Source organism: Ambystoma mexicanum, chromosome 4p, assembly GCF_040938575.1.
Source record: "Ambystoma mexicanum isolate Mex_15411 chromosome 4p, UKY_AmexF1_1, whole genome shotgun sequence".
In the NCBI taxonomy this organism is placed as follows: domain Eukaryota; kingdom Metazoa; phylum Chordata; class Amphibia; order Caudata; family Ambystomatidae; genus Ambystoma; species Ambystoma mexicanum.
This window is the reverse complement of record NC_090927.1, coordinates 1,093,897,158-1,093,923,870: the sequence shown is the minus strand read 5'-3', so window position 1 is coordinate 1,093,923,870 and position 26,713 is coordinate 1,093,897,158. Positions and strand designations below refer to the sequence as shown.

The 26,713-nt window shown below is 45.1% G+C and overlaps 1 protein-coding gene across 1 annotated transcript in view; it reads right to left on the bottom strand.

Annotated features, from left to right (window-relative positions):
- Positions 1-26,713, bottom strand: part of MOXD1 (monooxygenase DBH like 1) — a 713,108-nt gene that overhangs the window by 362,200 nt on the left and 324,195 nt on the right. The window contains exons 3-4 of the mRNA XM_069606682.1: positions 10,316-10,483; positions 9,217-9,300 (exon numbers count right to left, since the gene is read on the bottom strand). Of these exons, the coding sequence (XP_069462783.1) occupies positions 9,217-9,300; positions 10,316-10,483 (252 nt within the window). The remainder of the gene's footprint in view (positions 1-9,216; positions 9,301-10,315; positions 10,484-26,713) is intronic.

Below are 26,713 nucleotides of genomic sequence, written 5' to 3'. Positions count from 1 at the left end.
CCCTCACTTGAGTCCACCCCTCTTCTGGGGCCCCAGAGGCTCACCTCTTCTTCACCTAAGTGCCTTCTCTTCTAGAGTTCATGGAACTCCTTATCCCCTCACTGGAGCAGACCTCCCTTTTGGCATCCAGAGGTGCTCTTCTCCCCACAATAATGCACGCACCTCTTCTGCAGTTTAGGGGGCTCCTCTCCCTCTCACTGGAGCAGACCCTCTTTTGGGTTGTATATGGGATGTTCTCTCCCTCACTGGAGCTCACAGGTCTTCTGAAGTTCACATTGATCCTTTCCACTCACTGCAGCAAACTTCTCTTTTGAGTTTAAGAGAGACTCTTCTCCCCTTCACTTGAGCAAACCCGTCTTCTGGGTTTGACTGGGCTCCTCTCCCCCTACTGGAGCAGATCACTCTTCTGGGATTCAAGGAGGGACTCTGTATCCCCTCACTGGAGCACACCACTCTTCTAGAGTTCCAGGTGCTCTTCTCTCCCTCTTTTGGGTTCCAGGTGCACTCACCATTCTCCCATTGGCTAGGGCAAACATTTGAATTGATTGATTAATTAGATTCCTATTCCATGCCAGAGAAAGCATGTCTTTAAAAAGCTTGTTGTCATCTTGGATTTCTTTCAGTTGGTTTCCAAGTACAGGAGTCAGTGTTTGTCTGCCGCTCTGCTCCTGCCTTGCTTCCTAGGTGCCTCTCTGCACAGAAGCTAATTTTCTGGATGTCTGGTAGTTAAAAGGCAATCCCAAGGGACAGGGAAACCTCTAGTTAATTCCATTGGGAAAGGAAGGAATTCTCTTCATAATTGCTGCTGGGGAGCGAGAAAACCAATCTCCTTCACAATCGCTGGGGGTGGCATAAGTGAGGTTTTTCCATTTGTGGATCGGCACCTGTTGACTATTGGATTTCTCAGGGTGTGTTAGGGTTTCCCCATAGCGTATATTTCCCTGAATCCCTGAAAAACACTGTAATTTACTCTGGGTTTTGGATTTCTAAACCTGAGGCATCTTTGGAGATGCCCTCCTGAATACCCTGTTCTTCCTTTAGGCCTGGTAGTTTATAACTAGTTGCTTTCTCAGGGAATTAGAAAATAGAACAAGGACTGGTCCTGTCAGTCCTACTCTAAGACAGACCAGGTACTGGATGCAATGTTGGCTCAGTGACTTTCTTACAGTGTGGCAATTTGCCATTAAATGGTACATGGTTTTGATTCAATCCTTGTTCTGGCAAAGTCTACAGGTGTGTACTAGCTATGGGATTCTCTTTCATAGTTGAGATAGTTCTGATACAGGACATTTATCACATCTTTATTTAATAAACAAGCATCTTCTGATTAGTCCTCATATGAGTGGCAAGTATGGTGATGCACCCCACCACTTCTTGCGTCTTTGAATTTAACCCCTGAGTGATATTTTTCTATATAGCGCCTTCATATTTTCTGCTATATCCAGCCTGTACAGTCCCTCGTTAACATATCTCTCGGACAATGTTTTTGTGATATTATCTTCTTTTTTTAAATGCTGAATTTTTAAAATTGAGTTAAGCATACCATTGTACAATTTCTCTTTTTCCCCACTGGTTGAAAGTTGTCTTGTCGAATAATCTATTAAAACGTCTGATCCTTAGATATCCATAATTTCCCACAATACGTGTGGTATCATTGTGAACCCTTGTGGTCCGTTTAATTAAGGTAACACATCGTACGATGGATGGGATGGAGAATAACTCTCACACCAAGCAAGAAGACCGACTCAGGAAGTTGACAAAATGACTGTTTTATTCTCAATTGTCTGAAACAGGGAGTACAACAGACATCAACGATGTCGCACAGCATGATCTCACAGCATTTCATAAAACAACATACTTTTATAGCAAAAACTCATCATACGTGACATCATAGTACGTGGCAAACTACAGAAACCTATGTGAGAATCTGATAGGACTAAGGGGAGTATCTAAGTATATTTTTTTTTATAGGGGATAGGATTGTGATTGGGTCTCTACAGTCAGATGGTCAACTCATGCCCTCCCTTAGTGCAAGTCATCTACAACAGTCATTAAGTACACAACATATCATTGGCTCTCAAACTATAATGCCCTTCATTATATGGCCCTCTACAATTGGTTGGCACACTTTTACCCTTCTGGAACATTCGATTCTCTAGCAGCACGTAAGTTGGTACCCCAGGTGCTGGTGGGTGGACTTGAACGTACCTCCCCACGCAATTAGCCCAACATCTCTCATCACTCATGCTGTCTGCCATTCAGATTGTCTTTGAACTTGGCCTTGTAGTTGCTTCTCATCTCTGGGAATATAAGGGAGTGTGAGCACGTTCTTATCAAAGTTCAGGCTCACATCTATTTCCATCTTGGACTCACGTGACAGGAGACTGTGAATCGGCCCATTTTATAGCATTTAATTGTCTTAAATGAAAAACTTGGCTCTCCTGGTGTTCTCTCTTTGCAACTTAACAAGGGATACATCGACATCTCACATTCACTGTTCGTCAAGGACTGATAACCAGTTTTGGCTGCTCTTAGCCTTTGACACCAGACCAAGCAGTCTTCCTTCAATCCATCTTTGAGCTTCTGCTTATTCTTTGCTGTGACACATCCACAGCTATCAATCCTCCTTTCTCCATGGTTTGAGCTTACTAAGATTGTGGCATCAAACGTCCAGTTTCTCTATATATATATATTGGCGGCATCACTTGCAGTCTATTCATTAAGTAGAGCCAGCCTTACGATTACTCAGTCTACTTGTGTTACGGCATCTGTACAGTTATAAAACAACTTGTATTTTCTGCAGTGCTTCTTCACACGTGCAATTTTCTTTTTGCACATGAAAGTCTTCTTGATTCCTTACTTCACCATCAGATTCTATAAGGTCTATGGATTCTCTTCTCTGGCCATCCTTCTCAGTGCGTCACACTTATCTATTGTGAGGTCACCAGCCTCCCCTTTTCACATCTTCACACTTCTTCAGGGATCTCCCTCAGAAGACTGTCATCTCTTCAGGGATTCATCATGTAGGGTTTTCTCAGTGGATACCTTATCTCAAAGGCTCTTTGCGATATAGATACCATTACTGGCATTGCGCATGTCACAATTTCTGGTTTCCAACATATAGACAAAATAGGGGCGGGACTTCCTGCAGAGGCATTCGGCTGATCCTCTACAATTGGATGTAAGAACTAGACAATGATTGCAAGCCAAGGTCTTTTCCTATAAGTTCAATAGGTGCTCCTTTTGATAGGCCCAGTGCTTTTCACCAAATAATTCCTTCGAATGTACCCAGCCAACAGCACCCTTTGGAAAGCCAATAGCTCTGTCATGTAGAATATTATAGGTTGGACTTTTACTTTCTATGCATTTATCACTGACTCCTGAAATAGTCTCCTATACTTTTTTATCAAAAACCGGGAGGACAGCCTTTACATGTCTTTCTGTATCAATGCTGCCCTGTCTTAATTCGGTCAATTTTTGGCTTGTGTGATACAGGATACCTAGATATTTAGAGTCATTAACCTATCAATTTGCTTTCGTTCAAGGTGCCTAATATTCTTATTACTATAGTTTACAAAAATCATTATCTTTGACATTTCCTAGTTAATTATTATATTGTTTACCTTACATCATGATTTATATTTTAATAAAAACTGCTGTAAATCTATATACGTTGTATTCAGTGAAAATATCAACAGAATTCCACAATGATCGTATATGCTGCTGGGCCAACTTTGGATGAAAAGAACCGACCTTATCCAAAGGTAAATGGAGGTCAGCCAGATATATATCGAAGAACCAGATTAGTCCTTATTTAAACCCACTAGATATAGGCCTTTCTTTAGATACACTCAAATTATTTTATGCCTCACCCATCGCTCAGAATTTTGCCATTCTGCCATAACCATTGTCAATAAACCCTAAGCTATGCCTCAATTTTGCTCATCAGCTGCTTCAATTCACCATGACAAATGTGGCTAAAAGATCCAAAAAAAAGAGACGTATACAGGTCTTCATTTTCCCTCAAAACCTGCCTTTAGGTTTATGGAGATGGCTGTGGTAGAAATGCCTGCTCTACACCCTGGTTTTTTTTTGTGTACATTTCTTTTTATTAGGTTTTAACAAGGTCATACAGTGAATAAATGGGTCAAAATGAGGGGGGCGCCCTCTAACTCAAAGGTGAATAATGTATTATGCTTTACCCCTGTTCACCCCACCCATTCCCTCCCCCCGCGGTACAGGTGAATGCTCTTCATTCGACAGTCAGGAGAGTGAACCATGTCCTTGTGTACTTATCCTGAGCCTGGAGGGCTATAACAGTATTGACTTTGCCCCTAAGGGGTATGTGGCGCTCCATTCTCACACCTCCCATGGACCGGCCGGGCCGGTTTCACCCCTCAGACTTCATGTCCCCCCCTACTCAATGGAACCTATTGTGAAATTGCAACCGTTCAGTTTCCACGGCCGAGCTACCTCAGTGGATTGCTGCTGAGATCTTCTCCATGAGATAAATGTCTTCAGCTGTGGTGGACCACTCCTGCACTGTAGGGGAGGTGCACCCTTTTTCCAAAATCTAGCTCTGCAAGCTTGTGCCGCCAACAGTAGGAAATGGACCAGAGATGATGGCGCCCCCCACCTGTCCTCACTTTTTTCCAACCCAAACAGTATGAACAGTGGATCCAGATTATGTGTCTCCCCCCCTCTGCCCCTGCTTCCCTGATCCAACCCAAGGCGCCGGCCCAAAACACCTGGACCCTGGGGCAGTCCCACCACTAAACCCTGTTTTTTCAAGGGTTAAATATGGCTTCTCTCTTGACCCAGACTGTTAGTTCTCTGAGTAGTACTTATTCAAAAATCTTTCCTGGTACATCTGTTAATGCAAACAGTCTGTGCCGGATCATTCGGCTTTCTTTATTAGGTCTGCATCTTTAGCTTTCTTCCGGAGCTCTGGCAGCAGTATGTGAGAGGTGCCCTGTTTTCAACCATCTGCTTTGTGATGAAGAAAAAGGGCCGAATAGTGAAAACTCATAGTTTTGGTGAAAATAATGCTACTATGTATATTAGGGAGAGAGTGGTCGAATATTACTTTCAAGACTTTCTTTGTTTCTCTTTTTTTTTTCATTTTTGTGCTGTAGTGAATTTCTTTAATTATAATTGTTATATATGCTGCTTAGTGCATGGATATTTTTAGCAATGTTTACCTTATTTACCTTATTACGTTTTGATGTTATCACTGTTATTAGAACTTGCCTTTCATTTGTCAAGGGCTGCCACTTTTGGTGGAATCCGCAACAATCAGCTGTTCCATGATGCAGAATGGCTTTTATTGTCAACTGCAAATTACCAAAAATAATATGTTCCTGTGTCCTTTCTTGGAATGGTATGATAGGCCTGACAATGTTATTCTTTATATGTGTGCATGCGGGTGGGTGTGCTTGTGTCAGCTCCATTGTAATGTAAATGCAGTGTGCATTTTACTTATGGGTGATAACGTTGAGCTGCAGCCGGTATTCTATCCATACATTCCAGGGAATTAATCTCTGCATTATTTCATAGGAGAACGTTCTTTCTTATAAAAAAGTGCTTTTGCAAGCTCGGCCCAATTTCTCATGGATTTTTACAAAAGATCCTGTCAGGGTGTGTTTGCATCAGTTTTGATTGTTTTGATCAAGTATCTTTAATAATCTACATCCTTTGCCAATGATGCTTGTTTGTAGGTGGGGCTCAATAAACTACCCCCACATGATCACAGCAGTTTGTAATGTTATTAAGATTTATACTGCAATCTGCTGCCCTCTGCATTGTCTCCTGCCACTCTGGTGGATCTGAAATAGGGGGGATGGATGATGTTAGTGATGAGAGTTGGGGAAATGCAGGACAGCATTGCTGTTGTGTTGATGTATGCAGAGGGGAAGTTCCCTGAGCTCTGCATGCTGGTCGGTTTTAGGTGTTCTCTGTCGAGAACATAGAGGCATTTGTGTCTGAAGCGAAGCCTCACGAGCTTGTGTTGCCAGGATGCATTGGCCTGGGCAATATGGAACTTAGTTGTAGAGGTGTAGTTTACTGATGTTGGATATCTGTTGAGAAGGTTCTTCAATTGCCATGTGTGGGTGACTTTGTTGATATGTGTAGTGTGTGTTGGAACATAGAATGTGAGTGTGTTAGTGCAGGGAGCAGTCAGGAGCCTCATAGGACTCACACACCTGAAAGCAGATACAGCAGATTATAACACGGTATAGCGAATGGATGAAAGTCATCAGAAAACATTAGAAGTCATAGAAATGATTGGAAAGGCCTTGCAATCTAGTGTATCCTATGCTTCTACTACTAGCCCATTGCCACTGTCAGTTCTTGTTTCTCTCCCTCTCCCTCTTCCTCTCTGTTTCCCTCTCCCTCACGCTCTCTCTCTCTCTCTCTCCCACAAATATTACCATATGTGCCAGAGGATCTTGGAATTGGCAGTTGTGCGAAGGGGGTATTTTGGGCATGCCACTCTTTACCATAAGCGAGGTGGACAAGAGTTATTTGTGGGAGTGGGGTACAGAGAAACAGCTGCTTCAGGTATGCCAGTTTGCTGATCTTGGCAAAAAGATGAAGCAGTATCTGTGACCATCTGTCCCCATGCAGTTTATTCATACAGTAAAATGTCCATGTGAGTCGCCAGCCAAGCAAGCGGGTTTCAGACTTCCTATAACATTCCCAATATTCATCATAGTAAAGTTACAAAATCCCATGTTGTCCCTTATGAATTGATTGTTCCTGACCTTCACAGTATATATTGAGGTGATATAATGCTTGCAAGCCTTTCCAGATATACTGCATTCTTGCCTTCTCTGTCCCTGTTTGCAATTAGTAAAGAATTTCCAGAAACTGGCATCGCTCAGGTTAATTATTGCAGAATGCATTTTCCTCCCACCACCCCTATTTTATATTTTCTTTTTCGTCTGAATAGGAAAATGTTTAGAGCTTTGCTGTATCCTTTTGATAGGCAAAGCCGGAGCATGCAATGCCATTTCTTCTCATGTCTCCTTTTTGCATATGCTTTACTACATCAACCCATCTGCTCACAGCCATGTCCTTGCCTGTGAGCCAATCAGACCTTACTGGCCCATGTTTATGGTAGGATTCATAGCCTTCACCATAGTTGTTGAACTGCTTAATTTAACAATGTTCATATTTTACACTGGCCTGCAGTTGATTCATGCCATCTGCTTTAATGCATGCCCCAATTTAATCAAACCTTTCATCACTCCCTTAACCTAATTCAGTAGAGTATTGTCCCGCTGGACATAAAATCCTTCAACTTCAATAGGATACTGCACATAATTGTACCAGCCACTGACTGACAGTAATCACACTCTGATTGCGGCATGACTTCAAGCATTTGAATAAGCTCCAAATACTGGCCAGAAACAAAGTAGTCAGTCATGGAAAATGTTCTGTCCGTTATTCAGGTGTACTGCTCTCGGGCACAACCTTTGTTCTCCCAAACATTTGCATTTTTCACATCTAGACTTATTTGTTTGTTTTAACATTTGTAATGCACACCAGACCCGAAGGTATCAGGGCGCAATAAATATCAAGCAGGTTCAGCTTAGGTTACAGTGCTGTGTAGGTACAGACAAGTTATGCATTTTACACGTTTAGGCATGATACAGCCAAATTAAGCATTTTACCAGTATAAGCAGGATACACAAGATAATGCAGTACATAATCCAAACCTACCAAAGAGCCCAGTATGTACTCATGAGCACAGGAAGGATTGCAAGGTAGCGGTATGGTCAGAGGTCGTTATCCTTGATCCAGTGGATGAGGTTAGACCTGAAGCGAGGGTAGGGAAGGCCTCCCCTCAGGTGCGGTGGGAGGGAGTTCCAGTATTGGGCAGCTTTGACCGGGAAGCTGCTTCCACCTGTCTTCGTGAGTTTAAATCTAGGCACTGTTAGGAGGATAGCTTTGGCAGTTCTTGTGGGGCAGTTGGAAGATTGCCTCGAGAATCTAGCTGTGAGGTATTGTGGGGCATCATTATGGAGATATTTGTGAGTCAGGGAGGCTGTTTTTAGGAGGATTTTGTCTTTGATGGATAGCCAGTTATTGTTTCTTTGAATATCAGATATGTGAGCATGCTCAGGGATGCTAAGGGCTGCTCTCAGAGCATTGTTTTGTAGAATCTGGATTTTGTTAGTGATATATGTGTTACTCCCTAGATATAGGGCATTGCAATACTCCAGTTTGGACAAGAAAAGGGCTCTTGTGAGGGTGATGCAGTCAGTAGAAGAGAGAAAGGGCTTAGCAGCTCTAATTAGCTTGCATGTATAAACCGTGGATGAGGACATGGAATTAACTTGTTTTTTGAAAGTTAGGGTACAGTCAAGGAAGACACCAAGGGTTTTGACTTCCTTGGCTACTGTGATGTTATTGTCATCTATTCTGAAAAAAGAGCAGTTATGGCCGAGTTTGTTGAGATTGGCAGGAGTACAGAGGATGAGAATTTCCGTTTTGTCATCATTCAGGCATAGTCCGTAGGAGGCCATCCATGCCTCGATGGTAAAGTACACTCTATTCACAAAGGCCAAATCCTTGGTGTAATCTCCCGTCAATGGGATGAGGATCTCGGTATCATCAGCGTAGTTGTTGTATGTGATATCCAGGGCGGTTTCGCCCTCATCGACTTAATGTAGTGCGTTTGATGTGACCCTGATGTGTTGCATTTCCTCTTGTATCTGATTAAAGTAGTTTTTTATAGCTCAAAGCCTAGCAATCACTCCTTCGCTTAGGTCCTTCCTGTTCTTTGCTGGACACTGCATTAATAGCAGCCTTAATCTTGTATCCTCGAGTTGACTATGTGTGCGAGGCATTTCTACATAATAGAAGTACCTTTGTCCCAAGAGGGTAATAAAGATGAATTAGTAGGACTTCTTGCGATCAACCTCCTTTTTTCTATTGGTAAGATTCTGCCATACCAGTACGTGTTTACCTGCTGGTTCAAGATCTATCCATTTTGAAGTTCAATTAGTAACTCTGCCCTTGGTCTACCTGTCTTACTAGCAGGTTCTAGAATTATTCGTAACACATCAATGCACACCCCTTCTGACAGCCCAACCTGAATGCTGTCTCCATTAAATAGCTTCATTTGCTTCTGCTTGTTGATCATGTTTTTACACTCCTTTCCAATGATCCTTTAAGTCAACGAACTACCACAATTACTGTTTTCCATACCTTTATAATATGATGCTTTTTGTGTAGCATAGGCATCTTGAACATCTGGCACCAGTATGTTGTATCCTTATATGGTACGGGCACCTGTCTTAAAAGAAACAAAGAAATACACACTCAAACATGATTTCATTTGGTCGAATGAGGAAAGACATACCAGAAGAAATTCTTCTAAAAACTGTAATATTTTTCTAACGATATGATATGCTTGCTAATATAGGAAATAGTCGTTGGTTTCCGAAAACACTCATATGTAGGGAGTAGAATGCATTGTTAAAAAGAAATAAAGGAAATGTGCATAATCTCCATGGGAAACTGTCAGTTGTACAGCTATTTGGTTTACATTTCATTTCATGAAATCTGTGAAAGGAGATGAGTTTCCCATACATTATGTACGTTATAAAAACCAATCACATCACATTGCTTAAAAAAACCACACACCACAAAATAGCATTTGCCAGGGAATCAGATTTTCATATTATCATGTTGCTTAAGTATAACATGCAAACACTTTTAAAATCTGAGAACCTGTAACAAAACATATCCCTACAGTAAGATGTCAATATGAGACATTTTGCAGGTCTACAGCCAACGATTTTTGCGGTTAAGTGTCTTGTTTCAGAGGCCAGAGTTCGATTCCCATCCAGGGTTCGAAACCCAGCTGCAGCACTAAAGCCTGTTGGTATTCTGTATTTTTTTTTCTTAAACACACAGGATGGACGCCGTCCACCCTCTCAAAAGATTGGGAGGACGCAAGCCACCCATGTGGTCCTTCGACTTGAGCCCTGGATATAGACCATTTTGAAGTAGATAAGCAATTGGAATTTGATGGAAAAGAACAATTCACCCATTTCTTGGGGACTATCGCCTTGTAACACGTTTGTTTACCGGCTATACAATATATGGCAACACCGTCCACAATGTCTTCACACATATTCCATCCCTTGCAGTCCCTCAAGGAAATACCAAGAGGACAAAATAAGATAACCTTTTTCTGGCTGCCATTCATGGCTCTACAATCAAAACTGTGGAATTAGGTAAATAGGGATAAAAGAAGTAGACTGCCGTTTAAATGTAATAATTTGAGAAACATGCAACTTACGTCATTATTTGTGAAGTTAAAGTAAGGCGTGCTCGGTGAGATAGTGTTTCTTTTCACAGGATTCAATAATCGAAGACTCTTCCTCCCACGATTGGATCCATGATATTTTGCACCTTCTGCCCCAATGTCATCTGAATGAAAAGCCCAGATGACCCTCACAGTGCTTTCCTACAAAACATGTAAAGGGAGATTTTATACTAGATTGTCATTGACAGTAAGTCAATAATATCACATGAAACAATAGGAAAGCTCTCAAAACTTTAAATTGCTCAGTTTTAGAGGTGTGTTTATTTTTCTGGATTGTTGTGTCATCTAATTTAAATTGTGTATCTGTTTATGTTTTTAATGTATATCTATTACCTACCATGCCTGGTTTAATTGCACAGCGACTCACTGCCTTTGTGACCGTGGTATGCAGTTTATAAATGGTTAGATGCACCGAGTAGACAGGTGATGAGTGTGGCATATATGTGCATGCTAGCTGTGTGTTATGCATATGTTCCACATATATGCATGTCAACCGGTTTTCATTAAGTTTGCATCATCAAGACTGTGTCAACTGGAGAGAAAAGGAAATCCAATGCAACTTGGAGGCCAGCCACAAATTATTAACATTTCTGGGCATTAGCAAACATGTAGGCAAGCATTAACAACTGTTCTAGGTATCTAATTTGCACTCAAAAGGATCTGGCATAATTACTGCAGAAAGTGTGGGCAACTGCACCAGTGTATCCATTTTTTTTTAATGTATGAATTGGTGGCATATATCGAGAAAACTTTGTGGAAGGAAAACCCGTTAAAAAGAAACTCAGCTCCCCACATATTAAATCCCTATGCTTCTGTTATGTATGCATTGCATACTTAATGCACATGTAAGGTTAGTAAAAATGATATATGTTATCCTTCCTCTCTATGGCAGAAGTGTAAATGACAGACTGGATAGTTTTCAATAGGAGTGTACTGAACAGCGAAATTACTATTCTGTCAAATACTGACTAGTTGGCCCAAGTATACATCCAAAGCCAAATAGAAAGCCGGGTAGTTCACTATGGAGCAAAGTGTGGTTCCTGCCCCCATTGCTGCAAAAGAAAGTTTAATATACTGCATAAGGCACGTTATTGAAATGGCACAACCGTTTCCTATGGATACATGCACATTTTCGGATTGGTTTAATAATTAAACTGATTAGAAAATTGCTTGTGGACATAGGAAAAATGCTGTACAGTTTCCATAGCATGGCTCAAGCTAAATATTATATACTGCTAGAAGTGTGTTGCCTCGAGCAGCATATTAAAGTTTAATATACTGATGGAAGCATGTTATGCAAATAAATTCCTCACACCTGGCTCTGATTGAGGAAGGTAATGTAAACACCACCTTCACTGATGTGCTGATTGCTGAATGTATTGTGCTCACAGAGCATCTCCAAAGGAAATCCTTGGAGAACCATGATCAGCAAAATACAGGCTACACATCAGTGAAGGTGGCGTTATGTAAATGACACCTTCACTGATGTGCAGAATGTATTTTGCTCACAGAGAGTCTCCAAGGAGTTCTTTTGACAATGCTCCAGGAGCAAGACATTGTTGACAAAATACTGCCGGGAGGAGGCTGCAGCAGCGAATAAGCAAGCAGCGTATTGGCTGATGCAGCCTTCCACAGGCCGTGTTTTGCCCACAGAGAATTTCCAAAGTAAATGCTTGGAGGCCCTCCATGAGCAAAATACATTCTGCACACTTGTGAAGATGGTGTCACCTTCACTGGTGTGCAGAATGTATTATGCTCACTAAGAGTCTCCAAGGATTCCCTTTGGAGACGCTTCTTGAGAAAAACACTGACAGCAAAATACTGCTGGGGATGGCTGCAGCAGCCGACAAGCTATCTGCTCTTTGGTTGCTGCAGATGCCATCCTTGCTGGCGTGCTGAATGTATTTTCGTCACGAGAGCAAAATACATTCGACACACCAACGAGGGTGGCATTTGTAGCGACCAATAAAGAAATAGCTTATTGGCTACTGCAGCTGTCCCCCAGCAGTTCCAATCTCTGTGTCTGGCTATCATCTCTCAAATAGAGAGAAGATAGCTAATCAAAAAAAGTCAACTTCGGCTTCGAATGAGTGTTCCAGGAAAGTAATTTGCTGATACCAAATAGCTGGTTTTCTGCCAAACTTTGGCCAAATACTCGCTCAGAGCCATAGTTTGGTACACCCCTAGCTTTCATATCCAATTGTATACACAGCACAGAATATATATGCGAAAATAACACCAGGTTGGAATGGTTTATTAAAAAATTAAGATATTCACACTACAAACCCTGCGATTAATCGATTCACAATGATTTTCAACACAATGATAATTAGTCAGTCAGAATGTGCCATTCCACTATTCTTTCTCAAGACTTGCATACTGCATGTATCAAAGGAATTTTATCATAATTCTCTCAGAGGTCATAGACAGACCATTCTCTTTGTAGCCACTATCGTAGACTAGTATAGCAGAACATGTGTAGTGCCTATTTGACTAACACCTTTAAATATTGCCTACAATGCCTTACAAGCATATTGCAAGCCACTGGGGGAAACGTTCTGTGACCAAATAAGGGAAGAAGGCTGAGTTCCTTTAAAAGGTCACTGAACCCTGAGTTGAATATGTAAGGGGGTGCTGGATTCCTTATAATAGGTGGTCATGCCATCATCATCACCTTCAATATTTGGTCTCATTCTCACCCTGATGCAAGATATCTTGAAATTGTCCCTACATACATTATATGTACAATCTGTTATGATTAGCAAAAAATCAACCCCATTAAACCAGTCTTTTTAATTTGTTGCAAACTTATATTGTGAGCATAATTGTTAACAAAAGGTAGCGTAGATCTGTTTTTCTAGTTTACAATAAGTGGTAAGATGCAGATAGTTGAGCGCTACCTTTTATCTAACTCCAGTAGTGTACTAAACAATCAGAAAAAAGGAACCAGAAAAGCTAGGAATTACCTTTATGAAATTGGGAGCTGGAATTCGGCCCTCTGCTGGTTGAGGCAACACTTCAGTGATACCCCAACTCATTTATAATAGGTTACAATAGTCTAGTGATGTAATTTTCTTATAACAAGTGCATTGTGATGTTACAACAGGAGTGTAATAAGACAAAATATTGACATGTTTTGTATACAGGTATAACCGGCTTCCCAGTATTATATTGCTATGAACATGTATAAAGGTTCAGATACAAAATCCAATGTAACTGCTTTATTGCATTATGTTGTACTCACAGTCCAAAAATGCTGGGTATTGACTTGGATTATGATAAAAAATCAAGTACAAGAATGGTTTATTAATTCAATCGAAAAGGATTGCAGGTCCTAAGTTTTCTAGCAAAATTAAGCAAATTCTTGAGCAGGTGCCAGAAAGCAAGGAGAAGCAACTTTACATAGATAATGTACAGCATATGGACAACAGATGTGCTTGGTATTATTTTGAAATGACCAAGAATTTGAAAAAAACATTCTCTATCTTTGCCTAACTGTATTTTTCAAAACCAATTTACAAAGACACTATATATAGTTGCTTGATGTTATTACGAGACTGTTTCTGCATAAGTTCTCACATTAATGAGAGACTATGGCACTCATTACAAATTGGATCTGACTGGAAAAACAGGTGGGGACGGAATTACTCCCTTTTTGTTGTAGTTCACCTAATTATAGGTTGGAAAAACATTTGGAGAACAAAAAACCTCCAGAACTTGTGTGGATATAATTCATCCATGTATGATATTCCCTTGGGAAGAATTTCCACCAGGGCAATTCCTTCAATCCGCAATTAAGTATTATTGAACCTCTGAATAGGGAAAAATGCACATTTATGATGTGACAGAATTACCACAGTTATCACTGGCGGTAACAGTAAATCCATTTGTCAGTATTAGCACTTCAACTACCATCAAATTCATAATGAGGGACTTGGTCTAAAATCATATGAGTGCAATTTAGAAGTTACTGGAGTCTTTAAGAAAATGAGAATTTATATTTACAATGCTTACATTAACATTCTTATGTAAATGTTATAAAGAAGCATAAGGTGGAAAGCAAGGTCAGAACACATTCCAAATTACACAAGCTTACTGTGGTGGGGCCCATCACAAATAATCACAGCTGTGGCTCAGATGATATTCCAAGGGTGTTTTAGGATCTTACTAAAGTGGGTATAGCCAGATTGTACAGCAAAATGGGGAATTGGGGATTATTGGTGCTAGGGCCGTCCCTTTCTAGCTTGTCTTGATAGGGCTTCGAGTACCACAGCCCAGGCGTCCTTAAAATATTTAGTGCTAGGGCAAGGTAACCCCTACTGTCTGTTATTCTTCCTTCTAACTTTCTCTCTCCTAGGCCGCTTAGTGTTCTCAATGAGTTAAGGGTGGGGCCTCCTTCCACTCTTGTCCACTTGATTGGAGTTCATGCACAGTGTCACCTGGACCTTTTGTACACTAGATCCGAAGATGATCTCCTCCAGCCACTTTACTATAACACCGGTCTTAAACTCTGCCTTCCTATCTCCATCCTTTGATGTTGTCCTTCTTTCTCTTCTCACTCCCTCCTGTCTCAACCCCTTCTCTCACTGCTGCTACCTCCAACTGCTACCTAACTACTCCCTCCAATGTTAGCGTTCCTGCCTCCTTCTTACTCCTCCAACTCCTCACTGCCATTACCTCTCTGCTACTACCACCACTCCGATCTTACTACTACTCCTACTCTAACACTGCCTCTCACTACTTCCACTACTCCTCTTCTCTACTACTTCTACTTCAATTACCTCTCTGCTGTTACTAGCACATTTCTACAACTACTCTCATTAGCACACTCTACTACCACCACTACCACTACCCTGCCTCACCTCTACCACTATTACCTCCCTGCCTCTGCCACCTCTACCTCTCCTCCCTTCTCCACTCACTACTACACACTACTACTGCTACCTCTTATTCCCACTGCTACTCCACTACTCCCACTACTGCTATCACTATCTCCCCATAACTACTAGTACCTTCCTCCTACTCCTACCACTAGTACATTCACTCCTCACACCCACCCATTTCTTCAGATATATTTCACTCAGGATTTGTGGTGTGTGTGACGAAGTGGGGTTCCAGTTAGCCGTTTCGTTTGAGATAAGGGTCTAAGAGGAAATTAGATTCTATGAGTTATAAACAACACCAACCAATTGTTAAATAACACAGTGAACACTTGTTCTTTTTATATGAGTTGGATTTACCAAAATGTGAAATTACCCTGCCTCAGTATCTTTGTGTTTCATTCATTCTTTCTCTCACATTACTTCTTCTTTCTTGAGCTAAAGTATGGTGGAGGGGTGGAAGGCCCTGTGTAGAATGACCTATGTGAATGATCCTATGTGGGCAGCAAAAGTAACTCCACTTATGTCCATTCTGGTTTGTGCTTCTGAGGACAGAGGTGTGGACCCATGTACTTTTAAAAAAGCACCCACATTCAGTGAGTGACAAGGCGGTGGAAACAATTATTCAGAGGGAAACTTTATATAAATTACAGCAGTGAGTAGTAGTCAATCGAAGGAAACAGCAGGACTTCCACAGCTCTGCTTCATTTAGCTCCTATGAAGGGGTAAACTTGGAATGCATGCTGAAGCCTGCACCATTAACCTCTACAAAGTCATTCGTTACAAGAAGCATCCTAACTAACTGAGTAACTAAGAGATTGTGTTGACTTTAGATTGTCTTTATCTGATCTGTAATGAGATTATAGCAATCACCCCCGTTTTGGGGTGCATTATCGAGGGCTGTGGGCTGTTACCAGTCATGTACACACCCCTGATAAGTGGGTGACAGCTATTCACACTCCAGGGTTCTCCCAGGGTGCAAATAGTTTTCTTTTTTTATAGGAGATGGGTTCTGCGCATATTACGCAAGCTCAAACTCCCGTAAAATAAAATGATGGCCGACACCATAGAAAAAGGGACTGAGTTGTTTTTTTATTTCCATGGCAGCAGCCGCGGGCGGAAAGAGTTCTGGGGCCGGAGCAAAAAGCTCTAGTCCAGCAGGTACATGGGGAAGGAGGAGGGAGAAAGGTGTGTGATGTTTTTGGGGGTGGGAGTGAGGGTGGGGATGTGCAGAGTCAAAAGGTAGACACTCCCTGTTGCTCCCCACAATCAAGTTGGTGCCATCCGGAGAAGAATCGCAGTGTGTTCTCACTTGCTTTTCCAGCCACCTGATTGGCTAAGCGCCATTCCCTGGGTACGAATGTTCATTACTGCAACAATCCAGATGATTTTTGACCACTGTCAGACCCATCCCTACCAACTGGTCCTGTCAGGGCCTCCATCTGCCCTGCAAAGGAGACTGGACCAAAGGAGAGGGGGGATAGTGCTGATCTTGGCACATTGAACAGCTGTAAAGGAAGGACACATGGTTACTAACTAGAAATGTTCACCTAGAGCCTTAGGTCTTCCCACCCACTAAAGTAGCCTAATGCCAGAAGAGGCAGGAGAATAGAAACTCTAGATGGAAGAAAGATGCTGTACCCACAAAGTATGTAGACCAGGGAACCCACCCCAAGTGCAAGGTATTGCACGAAAATCTAGTTAAAAAAACAAATGGTTGAAATGATCTGATTCCGGCTGTACCAAAATTACGTACATCTGAAAATGCCGAGCATTTCAACAATTCCGTTTTCATTATAGCGAACAAGCGAAGCAGGGGTTGAGGGGGTGTCCCCCGCACCCTTGTTCGCTTTAATGGAATCAGTGGTGGCGGGAGTTTCCCCCGCATCCAAAACAACAACGTTTTCAAAAAAAAGAAAAGGCACATGCAGCGCCGGTCCACATCCACGGAAGTGATGGGAACTGGCGTTGCAGGCACTCAGCGGCACAAGTGAAGTGCGCCGCCAAAAGGTAAGTAAGGGGGGAAGTGGGGTCTACAAAGGCCACTTAGCTGTGGGGTGCTTATTTCGAATACGAACATTTAGAATTTGACATGTTCGTTTTTAAAATGTTCGTATTCGAAATAATCACGAACATCCCAAGTGCAACAAGGACACAAAAGAAATAGAATAATACAGACCACAAGGGAGCTACCAAAATGGCATGAGGGTACAACTAAGGGGGATTATCCTGGTGGAGACCAGCTGAGAAGGGAAGAAAATTCATTCCCCAGGGAGAGAGTGAGTAAACATCTGACAAAATCAGGAGCACCAAAGATTCATATATGGGGTTACAGAGCCAGAGACTTCAAGAGAAAAGTAAGAGTCCAAGACAGGGAAGGACTTATGGGATCATTCCCCACGTAGGCTGAGTTACTATGTCCTTTGAGGAAGACATTTTCTTAGGTCGAAGATTCAACAACAGGAGCAGTCTCAATAGGAGTTCATAAACAGTCTGGGTCAGAAACAATGAGAGGAAGCGAGCCAAGTCGGAGGCAACTAACAAAAGGTGGTTTCAAGCAGAGGCAAATCTGGAAACAAATCAGGATCGATGCCAAGTTGAAGAGCAAACAGATGAACTAACCTAAAAGGAAGAACAAGTGTCAAACGTGATAATCAGGCCAAGGGCAAGCACAGAATGAACAAATAGAACATATTTCTATTCACAATAGTGGCCCCGTATAGGAGGTCTGTCAAGCAATTCCCCCCTTCTCACTGAGTCTGATCTTTGCTGGATTTCTTGGTCGATGCCTTCCTGCGGACGGATCGGGTCTTGAATAAGGCGGCACGAGTCTCTGCCGACTTCAGCGTGCGTTCAAAGCTCCGGGATGCAATGATCCAGGAATCCGGGAAATTAAGAAAGTGCACTACACAGCACACGAGTCCAGGAAGTAAGAAAGAAAGGAGAGGGACTAGGAATGGAGTTAGTAGGGAAAGAATCAGGTAAACAATACCGCGAGCTACGGAGCACACGTCTGGTCACTACTACGCAATAGCATTGAGATGCGCAGAGCCGTGGGGGGCGTGGTCTATTAGTAGAACATGCTACGTCCAACATGTAGAGCGAGGAAGGTGTTTCAGGCTGGACGGCCATGTTGGGAGTACCAGGGAGTGTAAGCCCCTTTGAGACAAAGACCAGGAAGTCCAAAAGGGGCACGTTCTGTAGGTCATGACAAGGTCAGGCCCTACAACCAAAATGCTACCTAGCCCAGAGTCCCACCAGTCCCGATATTAGCTTAGCCCCTGATCTTTTCCAGACCTAGCAACACCCCTGGTCCTATATAGGAACATTAGTCATCCACACTTCAGGACCATTCACTGCATGCACCGCATCCTGTGCGTTGGCATGAAAGTGAGCCACCATCAGAAATCCTGGGTGGTGTAGTCCGGTTGCCAATTTTCCTTAGTGCCTGACATACACAGCATAGGGCCTAAACAGTCTGACTAATTGTACACCGCGGCAGGATAGGGTCATGACAATTGGCAGATAACAATATGGTGAGGACTATGTGGTGCCTCAGTGTCTACATCAAACGGACTTGAGGCCAGACGGTTGTCACTTAGGTATGAACGCAGAAAAAAAGGTAATACAAGTAATACAATTAAAAATCAGACTTCTATAAATTGATAATGAAAATAATGTATGAGTGCAGTGAGAATTTGAAATATAAATTACACTTGATGTTTGTTAGAGCAAGGTGGGATGGGAGAAACCATAGAGGATGGTTTTAAGGTGAATGACAGAAAGTCACCCCAAAACTATGGAAGAGCATAATGCATTTTGTGTGGCTTCCTAATAGATGGCTAGCACCAACATTTCGAACAAAACCATTTTTTAAGTGAAGAAAAAATGTATTTTCGACGGTACACAGTTGGTAAAAGCAGAGGAAACACCAGACCCTAAACAAAACCCTCATGCAACTTAAATAAAGGAATCCCCTTTCATGATGGAATACTCGTGCTACAGGCACCGATGTCATAGTTATGAGAAGTTATTGTCCTAAATTGTGAAAGCAGAATGAGGTGGTTCTAACATTTGAAACACAGTGTATAAACCAGCAAGCTTTATGACAATTTTTTAAGTTGACAATTAACCAGAGATCTTTGTTATAATCGTCTTCAACAGGACTCTTGATAGGAATGATACATTAGTATTTTAATCAGCACCGTATTATTTGAAGATATAGGGCCTGATTCATGGAATGGGGCGCAGAAATGGTGGTGAGTCTGCGTGCCGAGACGACCGTGCGCGAGCCGTGATGCTGAAAAAATGTGGCGTGCCACGTGTATTAATGGATTTAAAGACATATTACTAGCCGTCACACAAGTAAACACAAGCTGCGCAAGGAACGCCCACAACATGCTCCTAAGCACACCAAAAAAGAAGCAAAAAGACAAACACAGAGCAAGCATCCAAGCCACCTCTGGCCCACCATCCAGTACCCCTGTGAGAAGGCACTCCTCACCTTGCAAGCCCAGACTGCACCTCCGCAACATTGCGCGTCTTACCTCGCAAGCCCAGGCTTCACCCCAGTGAAAACGCTGGCCCTCCCACGCAAAGATAGAGTGCACCCCAGAAACATCACGTGCCTCACCTCACAAGCCCAGGCTGCACCCCAGCAAAAATGTGGGTCCTCCCACGCAAGCACATGCTGCACCCCAGCAAAATTGCATGCCTCATCTCGCAAGCCCAGACTGCACCCCAGCGAAAACACGGGTCCTCCCTCGCAAGCCCAGACTGTACCCCAGCAAAAACACAGGTCCTCCCTCGTAAGCCCAGACTGCACCCCAGCAAAAACACAGGACCTCCCTCGCAACCCCATACTGCATCCCAGTGAAATCGCGCACCTCAGCTTGAAAGCACAGGCTGCACCCTCCAGACTGGACATCACTCCCCCGCCCCCTCACCTGTGATGCCCCCCCAGGCAGCCATCTCTGGACTTGACACCCCCCTCTACAAACTGGACACCCCCCACAGGCAGGCCCCTCCAGACTGGGCACCACCCACAAACCTCTTCACCTGTGACACCCCCCATCAGCCCACTCCAAACTGGACACCCCCCACAGGCAGGCCCCTCCAGACTGGGCACCGCCTCCAGCCCCCTTCAGCTGTGACACCCCACAAGCAGCCCACTCCAGACTGGACACCCCCCACAGGCAGCCCCTCCAGACTAGAAACACTCCACAGGCAGCCCCCTCCAGACTGGGCACCACCCCCAGACTCCCTCACCTGTGACGCCCACAGGCAGTCCACTCCAGACTGGCCACCCCCCACAGGCAGCCCACTCCAGACTGAACACCTCCCACAGGCAGCCCCTGTCCAGACTGGACACCCCCCACAGGCAGCCCTCTCCAGACAGGGCACAACCCCTCAGCCCTCCTCACCTGTGACCCCCAGGGAGCCCCCCTCCAGACTAGACACTCCCCACAGGCAGCCCCCTCCAAACTGTGCACCAGTCCCCTACCCCTCTCACCTGTAACCCCCCAGGCATCCCACTTTAGACTGGACACCCCTCCACAGGCAGCCCACTCCAGACTGGACATCCCCCACAGGCAGCCCCCTCCAGACTGGGCACCACTCCCAGCCCCCTCTCCTGTGATGCCCCCCAGGCAGCCCACTCCAGACTCAACACCCCTCACAGGCAGCCCACTACCGACTGGACACCCCCCACAGCCCCACAGGTTGGCTCTCCCAGACTTGGCACTACCCCCAAAACTCCTCACCTGTGACACCCCCCCAGGCAGCCCACTCCAAACTGGACACCCCCCACAGGCAGGCCCCTCCAGACTGGGCACCACTCTCAGCCCCCTCACCGTGACGCCCCCCCCTCGCCCCAGGCAGCCCACTCCAGACTGGACACCCCTCACAGGCGGCCCACTACAGACTGGACACCCCTGACAGGAAGGCCCCTCCAGACAGGCAAATTGGTTACACCACAGGCATTTCAGGTGTGCAAAGTTAAGGTTCATGACCTTAGTGAAGGGTTTGCCTAGTGGTATGATTTCCTTCAACCTCTTCTAGTTGTTTTTTCCCTCCAGACTGGGCACTAACCCCAAACCTCCTCACCTGTGACACCCCCCCCCAGGTAGCCCACTCCAAACTGGACACCCCCCACAGGCAGGCCCCTCCAGACTGGGTACCACCCCCAGTCCCCCTCAGCTGTGACACCCCCCCAGGCAGCTCACTCCAGACTGGGCACCACCCTCAGTCACCCTCACCTGTAACACCCCCCCAGGCAGCCCACTCCGGACTGGCCACCCCCCACAGGCAGCCCATTACAGACTGGACACCCCCGTCCAGACTGGACACCCCCCACAGGCAGCCCACTCCAGACTGGACACCCCCACAGGCAGCCCCTGTCCAGGCTGGACACCCCCCACAGCAGCCCCCTCCAGAGAGGGCACAACCCCTCACCTGTGACGCCCAGGCAGCCCCCTCCAGACTGGACACCCCCACAGGCAGCCCCCTCCAGACTGTGCACCACTCCCCAGCCCCCCTCACCTGTGACCCCCCAGGCATCCCACTCCAGACTGGACACCCACCCCCACCAACTGACTGGACATCCACCACAGGCAGTCCCCTTCAGACTGGAAACCCCCACAGGCAGCCCCCTCCAGACTATGCACCACTCCCCAGCCCCCCTCACCTGTGATCCCCCCAGGCATCCCACTCCAGACTGGACACCCCCCACAGGCAGCCCACTCCGGACTGGACATCCCCCACAGGCAGCCCCAGGCAACTTGTGGTCTGGCATCTGGACCCCAAAGTGGTCCCAGCCACACAAGGGTGGAACCGGCTCAACCCCATGACACGGTACAGGACACTGGCATGTTGAGGAAGAAGACCTTCCATGATGAAGAACTCAAGATCCTCATGGACTATGTGACCATTCACCACAGTGACATGTGTCAGCAACCGGCAAGCACACATACACCTGCTCAGCATATGGTGCATTGGCAGCATGTCATGGATGAGATCAACACCTTAGGGTTTGTGAAGCACACAACTGCACAGGTAGTGAAGAGCTGGAATGATCTCACCCATTACACCAAGTCCAAGCTGGGTGCCAACCTAGCCTCGGCTTTGGCAACTGGAAGGGGGATCACCAGAGGAGGACGAGCTGACTGAGCATGGAGAGGATATGAGCCAATTCATTCTACTGGAGCAGGTGCAAGGCATGTGAGGCCTGGACAATTATGAGGCCACGTCCGGTGAGTGACCAACATTGTGCATCCTGAGTACGTGAAGTGAAGCATCACCAAGATGTATAATTGTGGAGCACATCTCGCTGCATTTGAAGGACTGCCCCGGGTGAACCATGTCATGGTGTATTGACTCCTGTCCTGTGTACACAAAAGTGGATACAAACCATATGTTGTGCATCGGTTGAACATGTTGTTGTGGCAGTACTCATCCCCCACTAGCATACCCCCACAACATCTGCAACATGATACCACAATGTGCACTCTTGTTAGATGCATCCTTGATGTCAGTGACTCTGCTTTGCTAAACATGTGCTTGTGTGAGAAATATGAGTTACATTTCACGCCCTGCAGGGTATAGAATCTCTTTTCGCACACATGTATATAAGTGCTCCCATGCTACATAGAACATACAAGATGACAACCAACACGCCTTATGGCATGGCCTGAGTGAGTGCGCATATGTCTAGACTGTGCACATCCCCGCTGCCCGAATGGCAATGACTACTGAGGCAAAACACTGTGAGGCCTGCTCCCTGTTACCCTCCCACACTCAGCCCACACTCCATGGGTCCATGCCCCTCTCCCTCTTGTGGGTGACTTTACCTTGTTCCTATCTACAACTCCATTGACTTACTCTCTCCACTTCATGGACCTTGCCTAGGTGGTACTCTTACAGCCATACATCAACTGGGACTGTTTCCTTTTTCCAAGACTTACGGCATGTTCCCATTGTGTACAGTCCCTGTACCAGAACAACACTGGTGTGGCATGTGATGGATGCAGACTTGGATGTGTGTTTCTGCCTGTTGCCATTTGAAGTAATTGCACGTCACAGGGCCACATGTCGTGCCCATTTCATTGGTATTAGTCAACAGTTTGCGGTGCCATGGGCCATAATGTGCTTCTTAACGACCCTGTTGGTTGGCAATGTGTCCACTGGCACCGGGGCCCTGAGCAGGGAATTCTGTTGCCAGTCTGCATATACCATGCTGAGATAGCTTGTTGTCCATAGTGCGTGGATGCTGTATTCCTTATGGTGACATGCCCTGCATTTTGTTGCATGACAGCAATGTGATACACATGTTTATTGTAGACACGTTGCACATGACTCCACATGTCTTTTTCTGTCCATGTGCAGGTGAGAAGGCACCAGATGCAGAGGAGGAGGAAGAGGATGAGGATGAAGAAGAGTCTGTGCTGCTTCAGACCACCAGTGGAGGATGTGGCGGGGCAGGCTGTGAGAAACCACTGGTGCTACAAACCATCCTGAGCCATGCTGCAGACACTTCTGACTCTTTGGACTCAAGTAGCTCTGATGCTGAACCGGATGCGCAGTCCTCAATGCTGGAGGAAGTGAGTGCACCAATGGGTGGCGCAGCTGAGGCCCGTGAGTTTGCAGGGGGTCAGGTGCCTTCACAAGGCAAGTCAGTGGTGGCACGCCCATCTGTGGTGGTTACGGCTCCAAGGCCATGCTCCCAAGTATTGGTTTCTTGTCCTGGCACAGATGTCCAAGGGAGTGTTGCAGTACTGCAATCAGGGACAGGGGCATCACAGCAAGGGCCGTGCTCCTTTGGATCAGACAGGCGTGGGCCCCACTTGAGGGACGTGGGCATGCTGGGAAGATCTAGTTGAAGCAGCAGATGTTGCGTTCCACACACTGCCTTTGATGTTATCATGCCGGTAGAAAGACGCGACCGAAACCGAAAGGAATAAGGACTATACTCAAATTAGTAACATGTACCATCCGGCAACAAAATCAAGGTTTAAAACAACTTTCATAAAGCCGAACATTAAGGCTTCTATCTCACCATGAATAAGGAGAAATAAATATTAAACTAGATCCCTTTTGATGAACCATTATAATTAATGGAGAAACACATGTCGAGGGCATATACTCAAAAGGCATAAGTCAATCCACTGATGAAATGTTTTGCATACTGCATTTATCAATGAAATGAACTACAATTCATAAACATACAAATTTGCATTTAACCAGCAATTGAATCAAATTGATGTATCAAACAAGAGAATTACAATGTTTGTCAAATTGGAAACTGGGGAAAAATTCATTAAAAAACGAAACTGATTGGGGCGCACAACTCAGGATACTCACAATTCTTTCACTGTGCTGCCTTTGAGAGTTTGGCTGAGGGCATGGATAGGGTGCCACTTTCATGATCCCCCCAGCAACACATGTAGAGCAACAGCTGCAGGTCATGCAGTCCACATGCTGCTCCCACAGGCTACGCATGGAGGCCAACTTCAGGGGCCAATGGGCAGATCTGCCGTGTCTGCATGCATCCCTGCTTGCAGATGGTCTGGCAAACAGGCAAGCCCTGAAGAGTGATTTGTTGGCCCACAGAGCTGAAATCCATGAGGAAGAGGCAGCCAGCAGAAGACTGTTCCACCAGGAGATGTTATCATTGAGGCAGACAATCTTGGAGGAACTGCGTGCACCCCGTGAAGTTGTGCATAGTGACTTCCAGGCCATCAGTCTACTGGTGCATTCATGAGTGTCATGCATGGTGCTGCCACTGAGGACCAGGCCAGGGCACTGTGCGATGAACCTCCAGCACCACTTTCACCTTCTGATTCAATGCAGGATGGTGGTGCCAGCAGAGACATGCCTCCCAGTCCAGTGTAAACGTTCGGTCCGTGAGACCATTGAGGGGTATTTTTATTTGTTTGAAATCCACCTTTGTGGATGTTGACATGCACCCTGCCTCTCTGCCCTCCTGGGTGGCCCTCCCATCCCGCCTAGTCCAGGATGGACATTTTTGATTTTTTTTTTAATTTTCTGATACTTTTGTCAACCCCAGGCCCGGATGTTGACTTTTTATTTTTGAGTTGCCCTTTTCAGGTTTTATTTTTATTATTTTCTTTTTTTTCTTGAGTTGTGCAGTTAACCTCTCAATTCCATGATGTTTGCAGTGGTGGACATGCAGGCATGCATAGTGATGTCAACTCGAATGTTTGCATGGTGATGCATAGGATGGCATGTGCAGGTAACTATAGGTTCAGTTTTTCCTTGCACATGTGTGCTGTGTGAATAGTACTTCACTATGCCTGTTGTAATATCTTCTCCCATGTTGTTTCAGTAATCCATGATGTAGCGGTGACTGCTGCCCCAGGGGGAACAACCTTCACCCTTTGAGGGCCATGCTCCTCATTGTTACGCTCACCTGGCTCCCACAGGGGCGTCGGTCGGATCCGGACGGCTGCAGTCTCCACCAACGTGATGCATAGTGCAGAGATGACTGACTGGACTGGCCCTCCTAATCTTGTCTGCGTGACCCGTAGAAGTATTCTCCTGCAAGTGGAGAGATGGGTTTAGCCACCCGTGGATTCAAGTGATGGCACCCCCCCACAGTCCTCCCATCTAATCACCTCCGAAGTGTCCTCTCAGCAATCTCACCTTATATTCTTGAAAGATGAGCTCTCCATCCTGCATGGATTGCAGGGGCGCGTTGATGCCATTTACTTCACTGGTTTGAAGGCATGGGAGAGTTCCGGAGAGTATTGACTCTGTGGTTCCTGGCAAGGTCCAGTAAGTATCAAGTTCATAGAGTTCAATATGTCTGATGTTTCACTCTTGTCCCCCCTTCCTTCCTTGTCTTGCAGCTGAGATCGTGAGAAGATGCTCTCGTGGCAGCTGGTGGAGCTCAGGTAAGAGTCTGTATTACCCGACGCTGTCCGGTAAATGTTGCACGTGTTTAACGTGTTGTTTTCTCTCTCTTTGCAGGTGCGGCACATGAAGATGTGGAGAGTTATAGAATAATGCCTCCGGTGGTAAATCAGGTAAGTCTATGGTGATAAGAGTTATATATGTTGGTTTTCTCGGTTCACCTTGTTGTTTTCTTTTGTCCCCCAGATGCCGGAGTTCGGCGAAGAAATGATGGAGGCAGCGCCGAATCAAAAGATGCTGCAAGGACTGGTGAGTATGGCGCGGCGCTGCAGCTGGAGATGCGATGCATACAGAAATGATTTTCTTTCCAGGTCCGGAGGCGAGATGGATCCGGAATCAGGTGAGGAATTCGAAAATAGTTTGTTTTCTAACCTTGTCCTTTTCTTTCCTCTTTGTTTTAGGAGCTCCAGATTCGAGGCGGGCGTGGCAGAAGACTGGATGCAGACTGCAGGCACAGTGAGCGTTATGCTGCTGGATGCAGAATAACGCGAACCGTGTGCTGTTGTTCGGGCATGGTTTAAATAGCCTCCAAAGTAGTTCCAGGTAAGAAGTTCCCTAGAAC